This window comes from Anoplopoma fimbria, chromosome 5, assembly GCF_027596085.1.
Source record: "Anoplopoma fimbria isolate UVic2021 breed Golden Eagle Sablefish chromosome 5, Afim_UVic_2022, whole genome shotgun sequence".
In the NCBI taxonomy this organism is placed as follows: Eukaryota; Metazoa; Chordata; class Actinopteri; order Perciformes; family Anoplopomatidae; genus Anoplopoma; species Anoplopoma fimbria.
The window spans coordinates 3,641,349-3,663,470 of record NC_072453.1 but is presented as its reverse complement, the minus strand read 5'-3'; the positions used below and the strand labels follow the sequence as shown (position 1 = coordinate 3,663,470).

Sequence of the window (22,122 nt, the reverse complement as noted above, 5' to 3'; positions counted from 1 at the left end):
GATATGTTTTTGTCCCTGCCCTCGGACTCCCAGTGTTTCCCTCTCGTTTATCCCCCAGATATGTCCAAAACACATCTAAATCCAAAAATGCACAGAGGCAGTGAGTGTCACATTTGATACAGCCTAAAATACACAACTACCACTAAAACTGAAAAGATAAGAGCAGCAACTTAACATTTGGCTGAAAATTAGATTTTGCAAGTATTAAATATTAGAAGCTAGTTGGGTCATAACTTAAAGCAATGTTTAAGTGAGTGGGTCCCTGTTTTGTTTGGTGAAGCCATACAAGTTCCATCCAATGGTTTTACACTATTCCACTGATCTACAGGCAGCGGTAATGTGCTAAGAAATGCATCAACGAGCCAGCAAAGGCATTGAAGAAGAAGACTGCTGGCATGTGAAATGGGTGCACAATAGAGGTTTCGAAATAAAAATTAAAATAGGCTTTGCAAATGTTTTAGGGAGGAAGGAGATGCAATCAACAGGTTATTTAGGGCTCAAGGATGCACAAAATGAGTTTTGGGGAGCAAACATTAAAATCCGCACAGTGCACCTTTAAGACTGAAGTAATCTGTGATGTGACTTCAACATCTAAGGCTCAGTCATTTATACACTTCCTAAATTTAACACAGTGGTCAAGTCTGTCAGTCTATTGAACAGGTTTATCAGAGAGAACAGATAACCACTTCTACTTCCTTCCTTCCCACACGGGCCAGTCAACCAAGTCGCTTAACTTTAGAAAAGCCCCATTAACCATTCATGTGAAGCCATAAAGTCCGGATATGAACCTGTTGACTGAATCGCATAAACACAAATCATTTCAGATATCTTGTGTCTCTACTGACTATTTGCCGCTCCGGATGGCCCACCTTCTTTCAGGCTGTGATAGACAAGTCTGTCATGGTCCATGGTCAGTCCTGCCTTGTCCATGTCGTCTCCCATTGGAGGAGAGCCCGGGGGGGAGGGCTCAAACGACAGGCAATGGTTGGTGTCCAGCATTATCATTCAGAACGTAGATAAATTATTTTGTAAACATTGAACTTCTCATACAAAAGCGGTCCTCCTCCTAAGTCCCAAATGTTGGCTGTTCTGGCGGAAGAAGGGAGGAAAGAAGAGTCCTTGATGCGTTTAAACTGCAACAGCTGTCCTTCCAATTGGCTGTCCTCTCCTTCCCAGGGAAGGACAATAATCAAATGCTTCGGATGACCCCCATACAAGCCAAAGCAAAATCTCCTCTTAAACCAGAACGTGAAGGAAAAATGCAGCTACCGCCTCGCCTCTTCTCTCCAAATGCCTGAGAAATCGATTGGTCCGTCTCAGATTCTCTCTCTCTCTCTCTTCTTCCTCCTGCTCTCTCCTTCGCTTTGCAGTGGGAGCCGGCGAGTCACGACAGCTCTGCTCTGCGAAGGTTTCCCAGAGACGGGGAAAGAAATCCACAGGGCGAGTCGTGGATGAAAAAGAATTAGGGAGCAGAAAGGGGAGGAATACTGAAAAGAGGCCAGTGGCGGAGGAAAGAGAGGACAGCAGTGAGTGCGGCAGAGAGACTGCTCTGGTTGCAGCTCCTCCTGATTCTCACAGGCGCACACACACACACACACACACACACACACACACACACACACACACACACACACACACACACACACACACACACACACACACACACACACACACACACACACACACACACACACACACACACACACACACACACACACACACACACACACACGCACGGAGTGCTGCCGATAAAGTTCTCCTGCTCAGCTGTTGCCATTCATTCACTGTTACAGACTGAGGGTGGGGTGGGGGGTGGGGGGGGCTGCCACATGCAAACACCTCCCTATTGAACACATGCACACAAACACAGCATAGGGGACAAATTCCCAGCACTACGAAGGAGCAAATCTGTTCTGACCACTTTATAGACTTCACAGGCCTGCTCTCAAAAATGGTGACTCATTAAATCTATGATCAGCTCATATTGGATGAGCGGAAAAACAGCAGTAACTTTTTTCAGTAATGACCTCATCCAACATAATCGACCTTTGTCAAAGATACTTGGGTAAATCTGATACTGGGATGAATACCACGCCCACACACACACACACACACACACACACACACACACACACACACACACACACTGACTTTTGGAGTAATTGATTGATTGATTGATAACCAGTAACCAGTGCAATTCTGAAATGTTTTTCTCCCCCAAGCGCAGACTGTGTCTTATTCGGACAGGGACTCTATGAAAAAATGTTTTGAGAAGGAATAAGAATCCTATTTGACTAGTGCGACCAGAGAATCAAAGCTGAAGCATCCTAATCCTGTCCCTGTCCCCTGTCCCCCGTCCCTAGTCACACCCCTCCCCCTCTCGCCGCTCTGTTTTAAATAGCAAGGCCAGCTGGCCATAAGGGGGCTATATTCAGCTTGGTATCACCTGTGCACTCGCAGGGTTAGGTTACTTTGAGGCACACACATCACTGCCTGCAAATACACACAAGCGCAAACTTTTCAGCTGCATTTCCCCGGTCTGAATCAATGTTTTATGAGTCGTGACATGAAAGGATACATCGCTCTCCTACCAATCCTTTCACTATACGTACAGCACAGAGAGGAGTCGACCTATTAATAAAACAAAGGCCTATAGAGTATAAATATCAAATATGAAAACTCAGCACGCTATGTGACATCGTGGCTGTCCAGTACAGAACATACACATATCACACACGTGACAGCAGTGCACCTGAAAACACAGATAATACCTTGAACAAACGGTGACTGCCATCTACAATAACTGTCTGTTATGAGTGTGTGATTAAAGTCCACCTGCTGTTATGATTCACAGTCTGGGCAGGAAACACAGAGATGACAACACACACAGGGATTAGGATGTCGCCGCGTGGGTTGAGCCAATCCCGGCAACACACATGCAGGCATCATCAACCTACACACATGTCAAACATGTCTGTTTGTTTTCATCCTCATGGCTCAAATCCGTTCCCATATGTACTTGTTTTCCTGCAAGTGCGATTTTTCAACTGTGATTTTGTTATTCAATCTGTGTTTTTTACATAACAAAACACATGGGGCCCTGATTCCCATGGTAATATAATCACCATGAGAGGACAACAATTTACAGCTTAACAGTAACGAATACATTCTGTGTTGTTGTAATAATTGTCATTGTAACCTTGACCAACAGGGTAAAGCAGCAGTTTGCGGGGGAGTTTTATGGTTTCAGGGCTTAGTTGTTATAGTGTGTGGGAAGTACATTTATGTTCTTTCCCATGACTTGACCACACTGGAATTAGTACTTTGTGTGGGTGGAGGACTAAGTATCTAGGAACTACTAGCTGACTAAGTATATAGGACCTATGAGAGGACTATGTGTCTAGGACCTATGAGAGGACTATGTGTCTAGGACCTATGAGAGGACTATGTGTCTAGGACCTATGAGAGGACTATGTGTCTAGGACCTATGAGAGGACTATGTGTCTAGGACCTATGAGAGGACTATGTGTCTAGGACCTATGAGAGGACTATGTGTCTAGGACCTATGAGAGGACTAGGTATCTAGGACCTATTAGAAGTCTTGGTAACTAAGAGGACTAAGGAACTAAGGAACTATTAGAGCCTACAGCCGTGCTAGTGGCTCTGTGAGACTGCAGGTAGGCACAGCTGGGCTTCTAGCTAAATGCTAACACTTGGATACAAGCTTGAAATGACATGTCTAGTCATCCTCTTGGCACTGTTGTTGAATTATTTCAGCCCGAACCAAAGTAGGGAACCAACTGTACAACATTGGCATCTATGGAGCTGCTGGCATGGCTAAAAACAGAACAAACAACATTAAGTATGATTCCCTGGAGGTCTGCCAATTATAAAATGTACTAATACTATGTGATGTTTTTTTTAGCAAGCTGTTCCTGTTAAGTATTCTGGTCAGGACCATTACAATAGGCGGTGATGTTAACCTTTAGCAAGAGAAGTTAGCTGTCATAGTCCGGGCTTTGGGAACATTCCAGAGAGGCTATTTGGCCTCGGACATCTTTATCTGGGTTTTTTCTTCATCAGTCGCTGAAAAAACATTTCTTCTAATGAAACAAAAATAAAACTATGCTTTTTGGGCAAGCAGGCAGGATACAATTACTGTTTGAAGGTCTTGCAGAAATAGCGACTCAAAGACTTCCTGTGGATGTGTAAATGAATGGAAACTCCCCCACAGCTTCCAGTCGGTTATTGTAACCTGGACCACCGGGGGCAAAAACATCTAAAAACATGGTGGCTGTCTTGTAAAGTGACATCTAATCATGCATGTTTTTTGGTATTGAGATTTTATTTTAGTAAGTGGTAGTAGTAGCAGATGAAAATCTGAAGACAATACAGCAGAGTAACATGCAAGCAACCGCCATTGAGTCTAAATTTTCAGCACTGGCTGTGTGGAATGTCATTTCTCCAATCAAAAACTGCAGTATATAATAATTTAGGAGCTAATGAAAAGGGTTGACTGGGATTGTCAGACTTGATGCCAAGTTTAACTCTGCACAGGGCAGTGAATCATCACTTTTTTGCCCACTACTTGCTGTGGCATCTCAAACATTATCTGCTAAATTAAAAAGCCATTCAACTGCAAAATATGACCTTCAAGTTGCTTTTTTAATCTTCAAAAATGGCAAAATTGAGGGGAAAAATTGACTGCAGCCTAAATGTTATGTTATGTTATTTTCCACCCTTGGCGTGGAACATCATGACCCTCTTGGTACAGCGTGTCTTTCAGCACGGACTTGCCCAAAACAATTACCCCACCACATTCCATTAACCTTCCCACAACAATTGGTAGTTTTCACAATCCTCCCCCACTCATCACTAACAAACAAGACCAAGCAAGCCTGTTTCAGGTGAACCACACATGAGGTGCCAATGAGGAAAATATCTGGAATTAAACTATTTCTGTCCATAATCTGCACTGGAACTCCACAACATGTTCTATGAACACTATCCAGACTCGTGTTGACAAAAATGCCCTGTCCTCAGACCTCCTTGTCTAGTCATAGCTGTGGATGTTTGTGATTAAATATCTCTGGCCACCTCGTTGGCAATCGTCATACTTCCACCTAGTTAAACAAGATAACAGACATTTTTAAAAAGGCTTTCCATCATTCCATTTCAGCTGAATGATGCTGGTATTATAACAACATTTATTTCCTTCATTATATAACTGGCCAACAAACTTATGTCTAATGACGAAAACCTGATCTGAGTTAATAAACTTACAAAGCTGCTATCGTCATTGCTTGCTGAAGGAAGGTTTATCACTGATTAGTCTGGGCACATACATTTGCACTTGGCAGTCTATAACATTGGCTGGGTCAACAGATGGACGTACTTTGGAAAACAGAATCTCTTTCACAACACGTAGGTGGTCTGACCCAAAGGTCTAAAGAGAGTTTGTGTACCATGACATCAGCTATAAATGAAAAGGAAAATGTTACATATTCACCTCACTCAGTACTAACCAGATTTTGCTATCTGTATAGAAACTTAACTTGGGTATCATATTGGGTTAGGTCAGATCAGCCATTAACAATCCAGCAGGGGAGAACAGAAGGTGTTTTTTCCCCTTTACTTCCTGGTTCCCCCTCCAGCCTTCTGTGGAATTTACCAACAATGTTTGCATTTGGCTGTGACTCAACACTGACATCAGGCCTGGGATCTTTTAGTGTTGATCCACTGAACTGCACAGAGACACAGCCAGAGGAATGTAGTTTAAAATATCTAAAGCAGGGGGCTCACACCAAGGAGACTGGTATCTGCATGACAGGCATGTGCGTAATCATAGGGAGAGAAAATAAATCTGGTAAAAAAAAACAAAAAAACCCCGATGTAAATAACTCATGCTTCAAACTCTGATTGTACTGGAAGAGTTCTAAACTCACCGCGAGAAGTTCATAAGCCAACTGTGCATGTGTTTGCAGATTAACTGTACAAATCCTTCTGGGATATCAGATGTATAATCCCTAGCTGACCCAAAGCCTCACTTAAGTTTTCTTTTCAAGAGGAATCATGTTTTATTCTCTTTTCTGCTGTCAAAGTTAAACAAAGAATATACTAACACGCTACTAGCTGCTCTAAGGACAGTGCTCTGTTTTGCAATAGATGTATTGATCAACTACTACAGTATGTTGTAGAAAAAGTTGTCACATATGCACAAACTTGTACTGCTGTTGGTCATACTGTGGTAACTTGACCCTCCTGATGGTTTATTATACAGAAACATCTGAGAAGACATCATTGGAAACTTGGTCAAACACAATAAAAAAAAAAAAAAAGTACTTGGAAGGTGATTGGACGAACCTTCTGTCAATAAAACTTTTATCTAAGCCAGTTTGTAGAAAAGTGAAAACATCTTTTTCACAGAGAAAAGCCTTCAATCACATTCTTTCACGACAACACTCTTCAGTTCTGATGAAACACTAACTGATGCTATTGCAGCATCTACGCCAACCTCTGCAGGAGTTGCCAACATACAGTCGCCTCTCCGTGTTGTCTTGCACGTACGCAAGTCACCCCTGTAGGACACCAGTTGGTCCGTGCTCTCTCTTTTCAGATACAAACGCATTACTTGAAACCTGAAAAGATGGATTTTTGCCTAAGAGGTGATACCGGGAATCCAGCGGCAGTGCAAGGTAAATACTGTGGTACCTTGGATTTGAATATCTTACTCAATTTAGGTTTCATCTAACAGCAGTGAGGTCTTGGACCATGCAGATAGAGTTGTCACTTTTATTTTACTAACTAAATGGGGGAAAATCACAGGGATTAAGGTTTCAAGAAGTTTAAAACAAGCACACCTATAACAACTAAGCCCTCTGCAGATCCAGATACAACACCCTGAGCACTATGGTAAATTAAAGCCATATGAATACTGCTAGATGTTGTGGTGAGTAAAGAAAAAAGGTATTGAGCAAAGTCATAAAGTGCTTTCTATGTGGTCAAAGGGTTTTTGTTGCGTGGCCATTGACCATGCTGCAGTAGCGCCCGTCACCGTGTCACACCTCGTCAATAGAAAGTAGTCCAACTATGGTCTGATTGTGCACTAATGAAGGAGCGAGGAGCATCTATACGAGCACAAGTGTTGAATGAAAGGAAAGGCATAGACCAGCTGGCAGCTGTTAGCATCTGGTAACATAAACCTTCCCTGTAAAACCAGAAAGTACTGAATGGAGGAGAAAAAAAACCAAGATTTTCAGAGAGGAATAGAGGCCGAGAGAGAAGAAAAACAGAGCCGGAGAGGGGTGTTCCCTGTCCAGTGATGATGACGGCTTTGCACAGACGGTTACACAACTCGAACATCTGAAAATAATCTTTATTGGAACAAACCCCCCCCCCTAACCTCCTGCCCCACTTAGAGAGGAAACACTGCTTTCTTTTTCTCCTTCACGAATGGTTTCCATTTCAGTCCTACAACAGACTCCTGAGCAGACAAAAAAAAAAAAAAAAGCAGGTCAAAGCCAACTACCACAACGGAGGGAAAAGACAAATAAAAAAATACTAGAAAAATCAAAGTGAGGGAGCATGTGGAGAGAGAGAGAGAGAGAGAGAGAGAGTTTTTTGAGCCTGGATGTGAATCTCTCCAATACTCTATGTGTGTGTTCTTGCTGGTGTTTTACTACAGGTTGCTCTTTGGAGTTTTATAGGCCTCTCCTGTTTCTGTATACAACATCTAATAGAAGCCTGGCAGTTAATTTGCTTCAGCAACCAAAATGGCAGGGTTTTTATTAGACACCAACCTTTTAATGGGGACACAGGTTTCTATTTCCTGTGAGTGTTTAATTGAGATGCTCACGCTAAATGACATGTGTATGAGACAAGATGGCATAGAAATAATGCTCATTGCTTCTCTCCATATACAGGAATCTACTCAAACTCAACCTGGTCAAGGTACTGTACACACCTTTGTTCTCCATCTCTGCCTCCAAGGAAACTCCGGAGTGTCTGGTTTATTGCTGATAAAAATGACTGTCTTTCAATAACTGACGCATCTGACTGACTACTGATCATATTTGTGACAGACTGTCCTCACAGTGACCCCATTAAAAGACACAAAACATGGAAGTTGGCTTGTTTCTACAGAGCTACTAAAAATAAAAGACACAGTACAGGCCCATTCGAAACAGTCCGTGAAGAGTATGTGAACGCGAGAATGAGGCATCGAGTGACTACGAGTCCCTGATGACCATGATCATTTCAATGCAAGCACAAAACGCTGTGATTGTTAGTTTGCTCTGACACACACACACACACACACACACACACAGACACAGAGAGAGAGAGAGAGAGAGAGAGAGAGAGAGAGAGAGAGAGAGAGAGAGAGTTTGCCTGGAATTTCTGGAGTCTGGTGACACTGCTGATGCTATCTGCTGTTATAAACAAAGTTTCCCGTTTAGATACGATAAGATAAGATAATCCTTTATTAGTCGCGCAGCAGGGAAAATTGCAGGCTTACAGCAGCATAGGGTAAAGTACAGTTTGTGGGCTTGAAAGAGAGCTCCCCTCCCACGCTTACTTGGACATCACTGACATTTTGAATTTTAATCCTTAAATATGTTTCACATGTAGCCCTAATAAAGTATGACTTGATAAGCTATAGCACCTCACGCTGCTATCAACACTGAAATGACTTCTGCACATGGCTTGGCATCTGAGTCACTTTAACAATACACAACAGGCTCACCTTGACCTCTGCTTCATTCATGAGCTAACGTTAAGTGCGCCTTGCTTGGTGTTAGCAGGTGACTCAAGGGCTAATTCTATTAGGCTGTTCTATAATTCAGAAACACCAGAGCATGTTGAGTTGGAGACGAGGCACAAAGTAAACCGACTAGAGGAGACATGTCTTCTGTTTGTCTGTTTGTGTGGTTGTGTGTTTGAGAGTTCCCTGCAGCATCAAGTTTGTACCTGTGACAGAAGGAACTTATAACAGTGTGTTACTCTCATTCACATATTTTATAAGTAGAAGGGTTTGAAGTGGATCATGTTGGGTTAAGTTGGATTAAAAGCAGAGTGTTAAAGTATTTATATTTTTGCAATCCCCCTTTGCTCAACGTTAAACCAGTACTTTTTCAATAAAACAAGGGGTAGCATTACAACTTGTGCTGCTCTACAATGCAATTCAAGAAGACTGCTGGGAATTTAGAACATCATGTTGTAGCATGTTGTCTGCGCAAGATGCTGCATGAATTTTCACTAAACTCTGATTATTAATGTGCATATCTTTGTCTGTAATGCAGCTGTGCCCAAACCACCCACAGAAATTACAAAAACGAGTATAGTCGAGTGTATGTCGAGTGATATCTCTGGATGCAAATGTGTGTGTTTGCATGCTCATCTGCTCCATGCTGCATATGTTAAGACTGCTGCTTGCATGTTAAACAATAAGTGAGTGTGCTTCTGTGTGTGTGTGTGTGTGTGTGTGTGTGTGTGTGTGTGTGTGTGTGTGTGTGTGTGTGTGTGTGTGTGTGTGTGTGTGTGTGTGTCTTTAAAGATCCCTGAGCTACATGAGTGGGCTTGCACTACCTGTGGGTGTGCAGGCACCATGTTCCTGTTGCTACGAGCAGACCTACGAAGCTGATAAAGCACTATTCTTTAGCTTTGGGCTACAGTTCTGAGGCTGTTCGGTCGCCCTCGCTCACTTCTCATTATCTACCAGGAATTTACTGGATCACAAATCAAAGATGGGAGTCTGTTAGTGCTTGTTGAAATGCCATACTGTCAGGACACACTGTGAAAAATGGAGGGCTACCAAAGCTTGTGAGTGCATGTCCAGGTCTGAGCGCTGACATGAGTTGTGAAGTGTGTGTTTGTGTGCGTCTGTGTGCACTGGTGAGTCATGCGTAGTCTGTGGGTGTGTTTGGGTGTGTATGGGTGTGTGTGTGTGTGTGTGTGTGTGTGTGTGTGTGTGTGTGTGTGTATGTGTGTGTGTGCGTGTGGAGTGCTGGACACATTTAAGATTTAAGCCTCTCGCAAAAACTTGCCTGAGTTGCATAAATATGTTGAGTGTATGTTTATTAGACTGAGACCTGCTTACTTTCACCAAAACCTACATCATTTTCTCTCCTGTTGCTTGGATGCAGCCCCGTTTGGTTATGTCACTATCATTTTTTGGATCGTTTTGGGAATATGGAGATTATCTAATGCCATGACAGAGTCACAGGCAGAGAGGCCAGGAGACATGCAGCTGGATTGTGTTTGCTGCAGCTGCTTTGTTTGGATTACAGTGGAACACACCTCCCCTTCCTCCCCTCCCCATGTCATACAGTACTTTTTCATGGTGTTATTTTTTTTAATTCTTCTGTTCCTTCTACTCTCTTTTTACTTTCCTGCTTCTCTGCACTTCTCTCTGTGCATTTCCTCCTCTTTCTTGCTATCCATCAGTCTCTCTATCTTATTCTTCCCTCTCCTCTCCCCTCCTACTCTCAGCCTGACAGAGTGCTGTTGGGCCTCTGCTGCTGGCAGCCTCCCAACCTGTTACATAACAGTACCATCAGCCTCCCTGAATCACTGCTGGGCTAGGCTAGCCTCGGCCAGGCTATATACCTTGCTATTGTATCTTAAGTTCTGCCCCGCAGAAAATCGTCTTTCTCCGTGGGTTCAGATTTCTTCAACGTTTTTACATTTCTGATGGCAAACTGATCATTTGTGGCTGCTGTCAGGCAGAACCCAGCACTAATGACACAACATGGCAGGGAAAAGCCGCGGCCCATCTATTGTCATTATGCATGGGTGGGGACGAAGAAGGACGTGATCTTTATCTTTTAATGTTTACAAGTCTGGATGATGTAATCAGACGAATCCCAAAAGTCAACTAGTTCCTCACCACCATCATCATTTAGCATCACAATCCCATTCTTCACATTTCCAGTCTATTAAAACCACAGCCAGTATCTAGTATTCGGAGTCTGCACCAGTTGATTTTCAACTTGCCTGTGTTTCTGTATCACACGAGTCTGCAGGTTTTTCCAAATCAAGCCACACACTACAGCAGACAGTTTATTTGATTATTCCCTTTCACTGTTTGTACACTAGGTGCAATAATCAGTGAAATCAGCTGACGTAGTGGTTGTTTGGAACAAAAACCTGCAGACTCTCAAGCCGCAGTGGCACATGATTAAAAATCACTGCTCCGGCTTCCTGAGGACAGGGCTGCCTGTCATGTTGCGTTTATCATTTACAATCCACTCTCTAGTCTGTGTAGTAGTAGTAGTAGTAGCTGTAGTTTGTGACATGATCTGGAACAATCTGTTCTGACTGAGATGAGTAGGTCATTTCCACTTCAATCTGGAGCAGAGTCTGTAACTAATCCGGGCTGTGTTCTCTCTTCCTTCTTCCTCAGCTAAACCCTCAACTCTCCAGCTCCGTCTGGATCCTGATCCATAGCCTGCAGTCAGTCCTCGGGGAGCAGCGGTGCCCTGGCTGGGCCAATGGCAGCTACTTTGAGGGGAAGGGGGGCTTGGTGAGTGGGTGGGTGGGTTTCACCTTCTGAGAAAAGCCAAATTCATCAACCACACCCTTTGACCCCTCATCCACCCACTTTGGCTCAGGAAATCTGGCAAATCTGGCCTCACTGCCCCGCCTGGTCCCTTTTGTTCTTGGGACCCTCTGAAGTAAAACCCTGAAAACTACATTTACACACTACATGGTGTACGGCCAATTTGCCACTAACTCAGGCATATAAAGGAACTGCTTTTACAGTGTACAGGCTCTACAACATTGCTGACATTTGCAGTTCATTTATTTATTTTCTTTCATTTTAAATTTCTTTTTAAATTGTTGTTTAAAATCTACACCTCATTATGCACGCTTTCAATAAAACTGTCATCATGATGATCAGTTTCCAATATGCTATTATGTTTATTTAATAGTATTGGTATGTGGCTGCAGAAAATAATGTTTTAAAGTTAGTAAGTAAACGTTTTGCAGCCATCAATGCAGAGCAGCCAAATGTCAGGCTGGAATGTCAATACACATTTACTGCCACATGCACGCGCTGACACAACAGACCCGTAGTACGCAAAGCTCAGCTTAAGGCACACAAGTACCTTTCATTGTCATCAATTTTCTACACACGCAAAAACATGAAGGCAGACAACAGTGTTAACTCAAATGAACTTTACCTGAAGTGATAGTCATGTCCCTCTGCACCATGCTGAAGGGAGGCTTCACCCTCCCGGCAAGATTACAGATTCATTTTCCCGAAAGGAGCACAATGAATAGTGTGACAAAAAAAACCACACACACAACAGCGGCAGAAAGCTGAAGAGAAGTCCAGCAAGAGAAAAGTCACATTAAAGACGTTTTCCTCTCACCGGCAGCTGGTACTCCACAGGTAGCAGGGCACCTCACATTCCCTTTCTCTGGATTGTCTGCCTACAAGTGTGTGCATGCCCCAACAGAGAGGGCGTGTGTAGGTCTGTGTGTCTGCCCCTTTGTGCTGCTTGGATAAGAAAAAGGTCCACCCAAAAGGTGTCCTATCTCACCAGCGCAACACCTTTGTTTCGCTCCTGCTCCCATGAACTTAGAAAAAAAACAAACAAAAAAAACTTTTGGTCACTCTTCTGCTCTCCCACGGCCACTTATAAAGTAAAACATGAAAAACAACAAAAACAAGCTGGTGCCAAGCCTCACATCCAAAAGTACCAGTATCACACTCCCTCTTTTCTTGCTTTGCGTTTCCCCCTCGCTTTCCTTTTGTTCCCTCTCTGAGAAGTTATGCAATACTGCCATTACAGACGTGACCTCCCCCCTCTTCTTCCCTTTCCTCCTCCTTCTGCTGCTGCTGCTGCTGTGGCCCACACTCCCACTCTCGCTTCACCGCCTCAAAGTTTTGAAAGATCTCAGTTAAATTAACAAAGCATGGCTGCCTTGGTTTGCTCTGGAACTATTTAGAGGTTTTTGATAGGAACACATGACGCGAAATGGGAATTGCTTTTAAGGCCATTCTCTGTTATGTCACCCCTTCATGTATTAAATCAAAGCTGACTCTCTCTCTCACTCTCACACACACACACAAGTGCGTAGGGACTTTAACATCCGTCTCTGATCCTCATCCTGAAAAACATGTAACCTCTCTATAGATTCACACACATGCATACGCGAGTGTTTAATAATAAATCTCCTAGCACTCCTCCCTGACTGAGGAAATAACCTAGTGCAATAAACACATTGCATAATCGTGGTGTCAGAGATAAGGCTTTGATAAGCTTTACTATGTGGGCATTCTCTTTCCCTGGCACTAATGTACGCTCGTGGACATGAACACGCAGTCACATGCAACGCATATCGCCGGCCCTCTGAAAGCATCTTCACGTGAGATTAGCGGCAGGAGTGCCTGCAGCAACATGTCTGCTTTCTGCTAGCATAATGAAATGTGTAGGCCAACAAGAGCAGGGGTTGTTTAAATTGGGGAGTGGTGGCCTGAGGCTGTGTGGGAGAGTCTTTGCCTTTGTGTGTCTCTGAGGTAAACATGGTCCTGTGACAAGTAGCCACAGGAACGCTACAACATTTCTGAAATGATGTAAACATCACTTGAAATATTGTTCATGTAAAATGAATTAAGTCTTCCATGTTTTCATCCATCCCATTACAGCCTGTTGTTTAAGTTAGCTGTGCTGTGCCTCAACATCTTTGTCCGACGTCGATTTGTATTGACGGTGTTGTTGTGCATTACTCTCTGCCACTGTTGGGTCCCCTTAAAGATGGCAAATCATTTACCGGTCCAACCTGGTCTGACCTTCCACTCCTGACAAATCAACAGCAGGTCAACACACTGGGACTCCACAAAACTGTGTGGCCAACGCCCAGCTAGCCACAATGGCCAATGTGGCAGACTGTTCCGATAACACAAGGCGTGTATGTGTGTAAGAAACATTTGGAATCTTTGTTCTATTGAAGTAGTTCATGACAATGTGTAACTACTTTTATATGCGGCCAATAAAATGCCTTAGTTTTGGCTCAAAACTGAGGGTGCATTCCCACAGTCTGGTGAGAAGGATGCTATTTGATCTCATGTGTTACTACACATCTGCACACAGTCGACTGAAAGTGCTAGTCTTGATCTCTACCAACCTAGTTGTGGTATGTTTTTCAGAAACGACTACAGGAAACAACCTTGACGCAGGTTTTATGGGTAAAAAAAAGAGACAAATATTTACGTCTGCAAGCCAGCAATTGATGGTGCTTTGGAAAAAAAAAAAAAAAACATAATATCACAAACCATGGATTACCTGCAACTGCCCGGTTGTTTTAATTGTGAAACATCCCCACTGTAATTTCCCAAAGCTCAGAGTGAGGTCTTCAAATGTGTTCTCCAACAGTCGTAAACCCAAAGATATTAAAACTACAAGACAAGTTAATCTGTATTGCACCTTTCAACAACAACGCAATTAAAAATGTTCACAAAGACATACAGTGATAGAAAACAGAGAAAAGCAGCAAATCCCCACATTGGAGACGCTAGAATCAGCAAATGTTTGACATTACTGATTTAAAAAATAGTCTTAAACAATTAATGTAGTATAGCTAAATAGTTATAGCTCATTGACTAAACCGATTAATCGGTTCAGCTCTACCTGCCCATGTATATTCAGCTAATACTCCGTGGTAGCAGACACAGGATATTAAGTTCAACTAACAAAGACTTGATCCATTTACAAACTACGATTCACCTGTTACTGGTTGTTTGAATCTAAAACAAACCAAAATACATCATTTCAGCAAAGTCAGCTTTTCCACCATGACTCAAACCCAAAGGACGCTTAACCACGGAGAGCCAAGAACTCAAAGCTCTTAGCTAACTGCAGGCACAAAAAAGACCTACAGAGTCTTAAGCTCAACACAGCAAACGTGCAGCGCAGTCTAATCTACTGTAACGAGAGGTCAGAGCAGAGGAGCAATCCAATTAGGTACAGCAACTTCTTCTCTCCCTTCTTTCAGGAGACGTCACTGCACACAGCCTTGTACATAGAAACACACACACACACACACACACACACACACACACACACACACACACACACACATGCTTACAGTGTCACCTGAGCCCTTCAATTTATATGTCTCTGTTTCTTAAACACCCTCTCTGCAGTGAGGTAGGCGCTCCACTGACAAATGAACAAGATGTCCAGACACATCTGACATTTAACTTGTGCCTTTCAGATAAGTGTTTTTCCCCCCACCTTCTAGTTAGCCTCAACTTATGTAACATGTTCTCTGTGACCAGGTTTTTAGCTTGAAGGACTATATGTTGGATATAAGCCACCACTGTGAAGGAGGAGACGAACAGTATGACGCCAAAATATTTACTTGAGCTGGAGGGAAGAGGGTTGGCCTGCAAGGGCTGCAGAGTGATGGCAGTGTTTCTTGTACATTCACTCAGCAAGTCAGACCAAAAAAATGGTCCTATAGCCAGAATAAAATCTTCAAAGACAACATGAATTCATCCTCTGTTCAAATCTTTGAGAATTGTATATAATAATATATTAAAGTAAGTGAGGTTAACAGTAGCATATGCTCTTTCCTTGCCAGGTGTGATTGCAGTATTTGTTTGTCGTCACAATGCTTGACAGATGTAGTTGAGCCATTCTGCTACAAAAAGTAGGGCAAGAAGACATCTAAAAACCAAAATGTGCTGATGATGTAAAGAGCAAAAACGTGTGCATGCACCACCGACTCACCATTCTTTCTCTCTTGCAGAGGCCGCGGGATGGGTCCAGGGTGAAGGGACAGCTCCTGAAGCTCGGTGGTCACTGCCTCGCTATGAGGGCTCCGGGCCAAGCCGGGCGCCCCGGTGACTTCCATGCTAGCAGGACTTAGCTGCTCCCCTTTCTGTGCGTGTAGCGTTGCCAGGGTGACGGAGAGACCTGTAGGAAAAATAGGACATTAATTGAAGTTTAAGGACTAATCAGAAGTTGGATAATAAGACAATAACTGCCGAGAATGGAATGGAATTTTTTTATCGAAAGATGCAAACAGTAATACTTCACTGGTTCTCTGTCAAAAATAAATAATAAAATATAAAATCCACTACCTGCTGTGGATTTGTTTTGTTTTTTTCCTTTTCCAATATCTACTTTGGGTGCATCTGGGATTTGAAACTTATAAAACGTAAGTACTGATGCCGAGTTGGCATTTAATTATCTGACAGGTAAGCAGCTTATGATCGAGCTATGCACATAAGCACATAAGCTTCCTGGCTAGTGTTTGTCTTTGATGCAAAAAAGCAAACATCAGGTCATCACAGCATCACATTGAATAACATTTAACAGACAAACTGGTATTTTCATTGTGTCTTTCAAGCCATTTGCCAGTTCACAAGCATTTAAATACATGGATGTATCTAGAAAATTAAGCCATAGATTTTACTTTTTGTTAACTGTAACTTTTGAGCAATGTGGCACCGCCCCACCTGAGTCAGTTTGTAGTTTATGGAGGAATACTGTGCTCTTCAGTGTAAATGTGGTAACATATGGTAAATATATGCCCTTGGGTATAATGTCTGAAGTCCTAGTAGCCCTTCCTATGCTCCATTTTCCAATAAAGGACATGTTTATGTACCTGGAAAGCCATTAAATAAAAAAATAAAGATAAATGATACTTGGGGCAATTTACATGCTGCAACAAGTCCACAAGTTAGTCACAGGAAACTGAGCACCACTCTTTTCCTCTACGTCTGCATTCGATTCTCCGCGGGCCTGTAGGCAAGGGGATTAAATCAGCCATCAGGGAAGAATTTGCATGTTTGAGCTTTTACAACTGTTGCTGTGGCCGATGCTTTAGAAAGGCAGAACTCTGTTTATGGATTGTTTTTCTTCTTTTACTTCTTAACAACCTCAGGGTGATTTCCATACATTTAAACCGTGAAACAACTTACCCTCAGAGCTGGAGGTTTTTTTTTTTAAATAATGGAAGCTATAAAAGATGTGCATGTTTGTGTCTGTGTGTTCTGTGGTGCATCTAGGAATCAACAAAAGTCCTCATTGAGTGGAACTTAGGTTAAGTTTAAAGTAGAGTCGGAAGTTGACATGGGGCTTACTGTTCAGACTAACTCAAGTCTCAAGACAGCAACGTAAAGAGGAAGTTTCGATGTTGATGGTCACACATCAGCACATTTCATTAATACATACAGACCAAAATAGCAGCACATTAAATGTGCTGAGTCTGTTGCAGCCTTCTTCTTGTAATTATGTCATTCGGGGGATCAAGTCCAATATAAATAAAATGAATTTACCTCTGTAGCCTACATTAATCTACATCTTAAAAGTTCCAACATGAAATTATATAACTTTGTAACAGGACCCTTGCAACGCAATACATGCTTTCAGCAGCCTATTTACATTTAGTTTTGCTCAGGCTACACTTTATTATCTCAATATTAATAATGATATCTTCCGATATTACTATCTGACGTATCTGCAAAATCATACATAAACTGATGTTCACGGCAATAAAACTGTGCTCTACTGTTACTAAAAAGCTACTGATCAAGCTATGTATATGTGTTAAACATAGATTTTAATAACTACATATCTGTTTTGCATAAAAGCTTTCTCTGAATAGGCCCGATCACAGCAGACATTTTGCATCGTCAAATGTTATTAATAACAATAATACTGGCTCCTTTGTGCATACCCTGACAGTGTGACAGTGATCCAGCATGCACAGTACCAGGACCCTGAAACTGAAGCAGCTAAATGGAATTCAGCCATCATTCATTTGATGTGCTTTTACTGCAGCGACAGGTCAAAATGTCTCCTGTGAGAAAGGCCTGTTATGAATTTGGAGGAAAGGAAACTGTTGAACAATAACATATTAAGAAATTTGATACCCTTTAGTATTTTTGATTTAAACATCCGGCCCTACTTACGTAACATGAAAATGACAACTAAAGTTTCAAACTTTTCACACGTGTTGCAATGCAGGTTCCCACAGAATTTGTTAACAACACAGCAGTAATGAATGAGTGCAATCAAACTGGTTAAGCATGAAGGGTTACTAAGGCTAAACAGAAAACCTGTCTAAGCTTAGACCAGTCTAGAGTCAAAAGGTCAAATTTATTTACACCTGCTTTATGAAACAGATTTTCCTGATTAAATCAGCCATCAGGGAAGAATTTGCACGTTTGAGCTTTTACAACTGTTGCTGTGGCCGATGCTTTAGAAAGGCAGAACTCTGTTTGTGGATGGTTTTTCTTATTTTACTTCTTAACAACCTCGGGTTGATTTACATACATTTAAACTTTTTTTAATAAAGGAAGCTATAAAAGAGGTGCATGTTTGTGTCTGTGCGTTTCCTCATTGGGGACATCTTAGGTTAAGTTTAAATCAGAGTTGAAAGTTAGATGGGGCTTACTATTCAGACAGAAAAAGGTAAAATTTATAAGTAAGCTTGGTGTTTCTGGTTATCTCCCTTTTTGTTTTTTTCAACAGTCCTATGTACAGAACAGGCCCAGTAACTTGGGCGTCACATTGATAATTGCTATTTACAAAGGCAAGCCTGCTGCTGGGTCGTGTGTGTTGATCTCTCTCTGCAAATATGTGTTTTCAAGCCATGGGGTTCTGATGGGGATTCTATCGTTACGGCACAGCGGGGCCTGAAAACAATGAGGCTGCGTTGTCTGAGATGTCATTCTTCTCTCTTTCACAATCAACCAGCGCACACATGTCTGAATTACGGCACACTAACCACATGTTGCGCAAAATGCACACATGATGCTGCTGGCCTTGGGTGTCGGCAAGTTTAATCATGACACATTAAAAAACATGTAGGCAATTTTTTACTGGCCTGTAGAGTATCATTGAACTTTTTTGATACTAGTGCAGTAAGCTCTTCTTTTTCCAACAAAAAAGCCAAAGTTTTCAAATGTGAAATGTTAATATAGCCATTAAAGAACGTTACCCTGAATAATATGCAACTAACAGTTAAAAAATGATAATTTCAAATAGTTCTTGATATCTGATATTGTACCAACTTGACACTATTTGATACTCAAGGTTACATGGAGGACAAAACAAGTATCGAGGTTCAATACCCAGTGGTACCGACTTCTGAGCTAATTTAAGCCCCAAAATTGTTCTTACCCCACTAATGAGTCGTCAATTTGTCATGTGGATTTGAGAGTGATTTTGTACAAAAAGAAGGAGATCTTTGATAGATTTTTAAGATAAGATGGTGACATCAAAACAAATGTCATATTGGACAACATGTCATAGAAATCTTTCATCGGCCTTACCCGATATCCTCTAGTCAAAAACTTTGCAATTGCACTGCCATGACAATGAGCATATATCCTCAAAGCATGCCTTCAGGAGTTGTGCATGTACATTTCAGCGTGATTAGAATTATAACAACCTTGAAATCACACGTTACAGATGTAAATAAACCAAAACATGTCTAGCTATGGCTACACGGTGGTGTAGTGGTTAGCACTGTCGCCTCACAGCAAGAGGGGCCTGGGTTCAATTCCCAGGCTAGACAACCTTCTGTGTGGAGTTTGCATGTTCTCTCCGGGTCCAAAGACATGCAGCTTAGGTGCATTGAAGACTCTAAATTGCCCGTAGGTGTGAACGTGAGTGGTTGTCTGTCTATATATGTCAGCCCTGCGACAGACTGGCGACCTGAGATCGGCTCCAGCACCCCTGCGACCCTTAACTGGATAAGCAGGTTACGGAAGATGGATGTCTAGCTATGGGAGTCTCAAGCCTTTCAACTGAGAAAAACAAAAGCAGGAAACTGGTTTATAAAGGGAAGGAAATAACATAACATGACGGTGAAATTCAGTTGTACAAAAATACTGCATTCGATCAAGAAATAAGGGTCAGACAGCCGCAGTATGGCAAAACATTTCTGCAGAGAAATTAGGCTAGCCAGTACCTTGTCGAACACTGGATAATGCATTACTTGCAGCTCCAGTGGGACACACTGTATGCATATTAACTGTGCAAGCTACCGTGATTTGACAGCGAGAAATTGTTTATAGGGCCTCAAGTCACACGTGATCTATGTCTCAGTGCACCACATCACTTTGAGATGCATATTTCCTGTCTTCAGAGATTCAGATCAATTTAATTATCCCATGTGGGGAAATGTGGTTGGTCCATTCCTCCAGACATTACGGCAACATAAAACCCACAGTAAAAACAATAAAACATTAGTATAACACACAGAATGAGACCTCAATACTCCTAAATTGACAAAACACATTTGAGCACATTGAGACTGAGAGAACAATGAAGTCAATTTAAAAAAAAAAAGAAATTCACTTTGAAATACACTTCAAGATCAAATAGGATGTAAAACTGCAAAAGTGCAAGTGACCAGCTAAGAAGCATATTGATTAAGGTGCATATTATACAGGTCGATGGCTTGAGCAGAGTTCAACTTGTTTTGATGTTGTATTTTGTCTTGTCAACAAGACATCAGGATGCATGTGTGGCTTTATATCTCTGCAGTGTACAAAGCGATGCCTCAATAACCTATTTTATCTATCATCTATACAGGGCTCAGGACTCTACTGTGACCTGGATATCAGGTGTTACACACTTAAATCAACCCGACCACTTCAGAGCGATGGTTTTCCAGAGAAGGTTACTGCAATATCCGGTGCCTCATCCTTAGTTTCCCAGAAGAGGACTGTTGTTCAAACATGCACCGTGTACTGTTTCTGCACATTGCATTTCGGTACACTCCAGCATTCCTCTCTACCTGCCCCCACTAGCCTTTCGGATATGTATCACAATCTCATAGGTGAGCAATGAGGCATAGAAAAACTACTACCAAGAATTACCACATCATTCCAGTTGGCAACAGCCAAGGTAAAGGGTGTGTTGTGTTATCAGCCCCCCCCCCTCCTGGCCTGTCATAAAGTAGGCTTATTGCTTACCTGTGTTACTAAATCTTGAAGGGGCGTTTTCCCATTTCAGCAGGACGGAGCTTTGAACGGTTCTGTTGAAGAAAGCAATAAAGAAAAAAATAATTAATAGAGATGAACTGATATCTGATCTTTCTCCCCTGCAATAAAACCCTTTTCTCTCTATTCTGGTCCTTTATTCTGCGGATCAGGATGTTGAGTAGTAGTTTTGGTATCAGAGTAACCAGGGCAAAGTAGGCTAAAAAAGGAAATGCATAAATAACAGGAGCTAGAACCATCCACGTTGCAAGAGGCCTTTCCACAGATGTCACGGGGCTGTCACTGTCCACAACACAGACAAGCTAGCGCAGCTATTGTTAGCTTGTCTGGGTGGGAGTTAACCTGAACTGTCTAAACCCGAGTTAAAGTGAGGCTAATACTTAGCAACGACATAACTCAGCCTGAAAGGTTACCAACTACAGAATAACGTCCTCAGTCTCGGTGCTGGCTTCATCACACACTCTCTCCGGCATCCTGCAGACAGTCACACACACCAAGTTAGCTAGCTACCGTTAGCATGCTACATCTGGCCAGCATTAGCGGTACCACTAACAGGCAAGCTAGTCTGTCGTGTTGTGTTTGGTTGAGGGAAGCTAACGTTAGCTAATTCAGTGACACGATCTATTTACCGTGTGTGTTTCCGCTTACTTTTCATGGTCGCCACTTGTGTGTTGTGTCTGTAGCGGAGGACGGCGTTGGCATTTCCAGCGCCACTTCCGAATCACAAAGGAAACTTTAACCGGAAAACCCTCCTCTGCGTGGGACGCAAAGACTTCCTTCACAACACCTTTACGACCAGTTCACTACTAGTCTGTGTAACACCACATAATACAGTCATGTCCGCATATATCAGGCCAAATACTGTCTCTGGTAGAATGTGTAGAGCGTTAAACTCCAAGAAAGAGAGAATTATATCCATGCGGCACTTACAAAATACACACTTCTGCTGCAAAAGTCTCTGTCTCCATCTAGTGGCCAAGTACGTGTACTTCAGGAGGCAAGCTACAGGTGTGTAGATCACTGGTATCAACCCCACCTACTATCATCTTTCCAAAGTAAAGGGAGTGCCTTTCCATGGTATGGAGGCACATTTTAACTTTTTATTAGACCAATCCACCAATAACAAATTAATTCAGTTGCTAATTTCTTCA

The 22,122-nt window shown here is 42.3% G+C and overlaps 1 protein-coding gene and 1 long non-coding RNA gene across 3 annotated transcripts in view; one reads left to right on the top strand and one right to left on the bottom strand.

Moving 5' to 3' along the window:
* mrtfab (myocardin related transcription factor Ab) overlaps positions 1-21,903 on the bottom strand; it is a 42,355-nt gene extending 20,452 nt beyond the window's left edge. Inside the window, exons 1-3 of one of the 2 annotated variants that reach the window (XM_054598501.1) lie at positions 21,620-21,903; positions 20,945-21,006; positions 15,741-15,926 (exon numbers count right to left, since the gene is read on the bottom strand). In XM_054598501.1, coding sequence (XP_054454476.1) covers positions 15,741-15,864 — 124 coding nt within the window. In that variant the 5' untranslated portion in view covers positions 15,865-15,926; positions 20,945-21,006; positions 21,620-21,903. The remainder of the gene's footprint in view (positions 1-15,740; positions 15,927-20,944; positions 21,007-21,619) is intronic. The other variant, XM_054598500.1, reaches the window with a different exon arrangement.
* Positions 6,539-15,837, top strand: LOC129091061 (uncharacterized). Its single transcript, XR_008531216.1, has 3 exons — positions 6,539-6,695; positions 11,402-11,521; positions 15,760-15,837. It is a non-coding gene; the product is annotated as an uncharacterized LOC129091061 (long non-coding RNA).
* Positions 21,904-22,122: the final 219 nt, after the last annotated feature.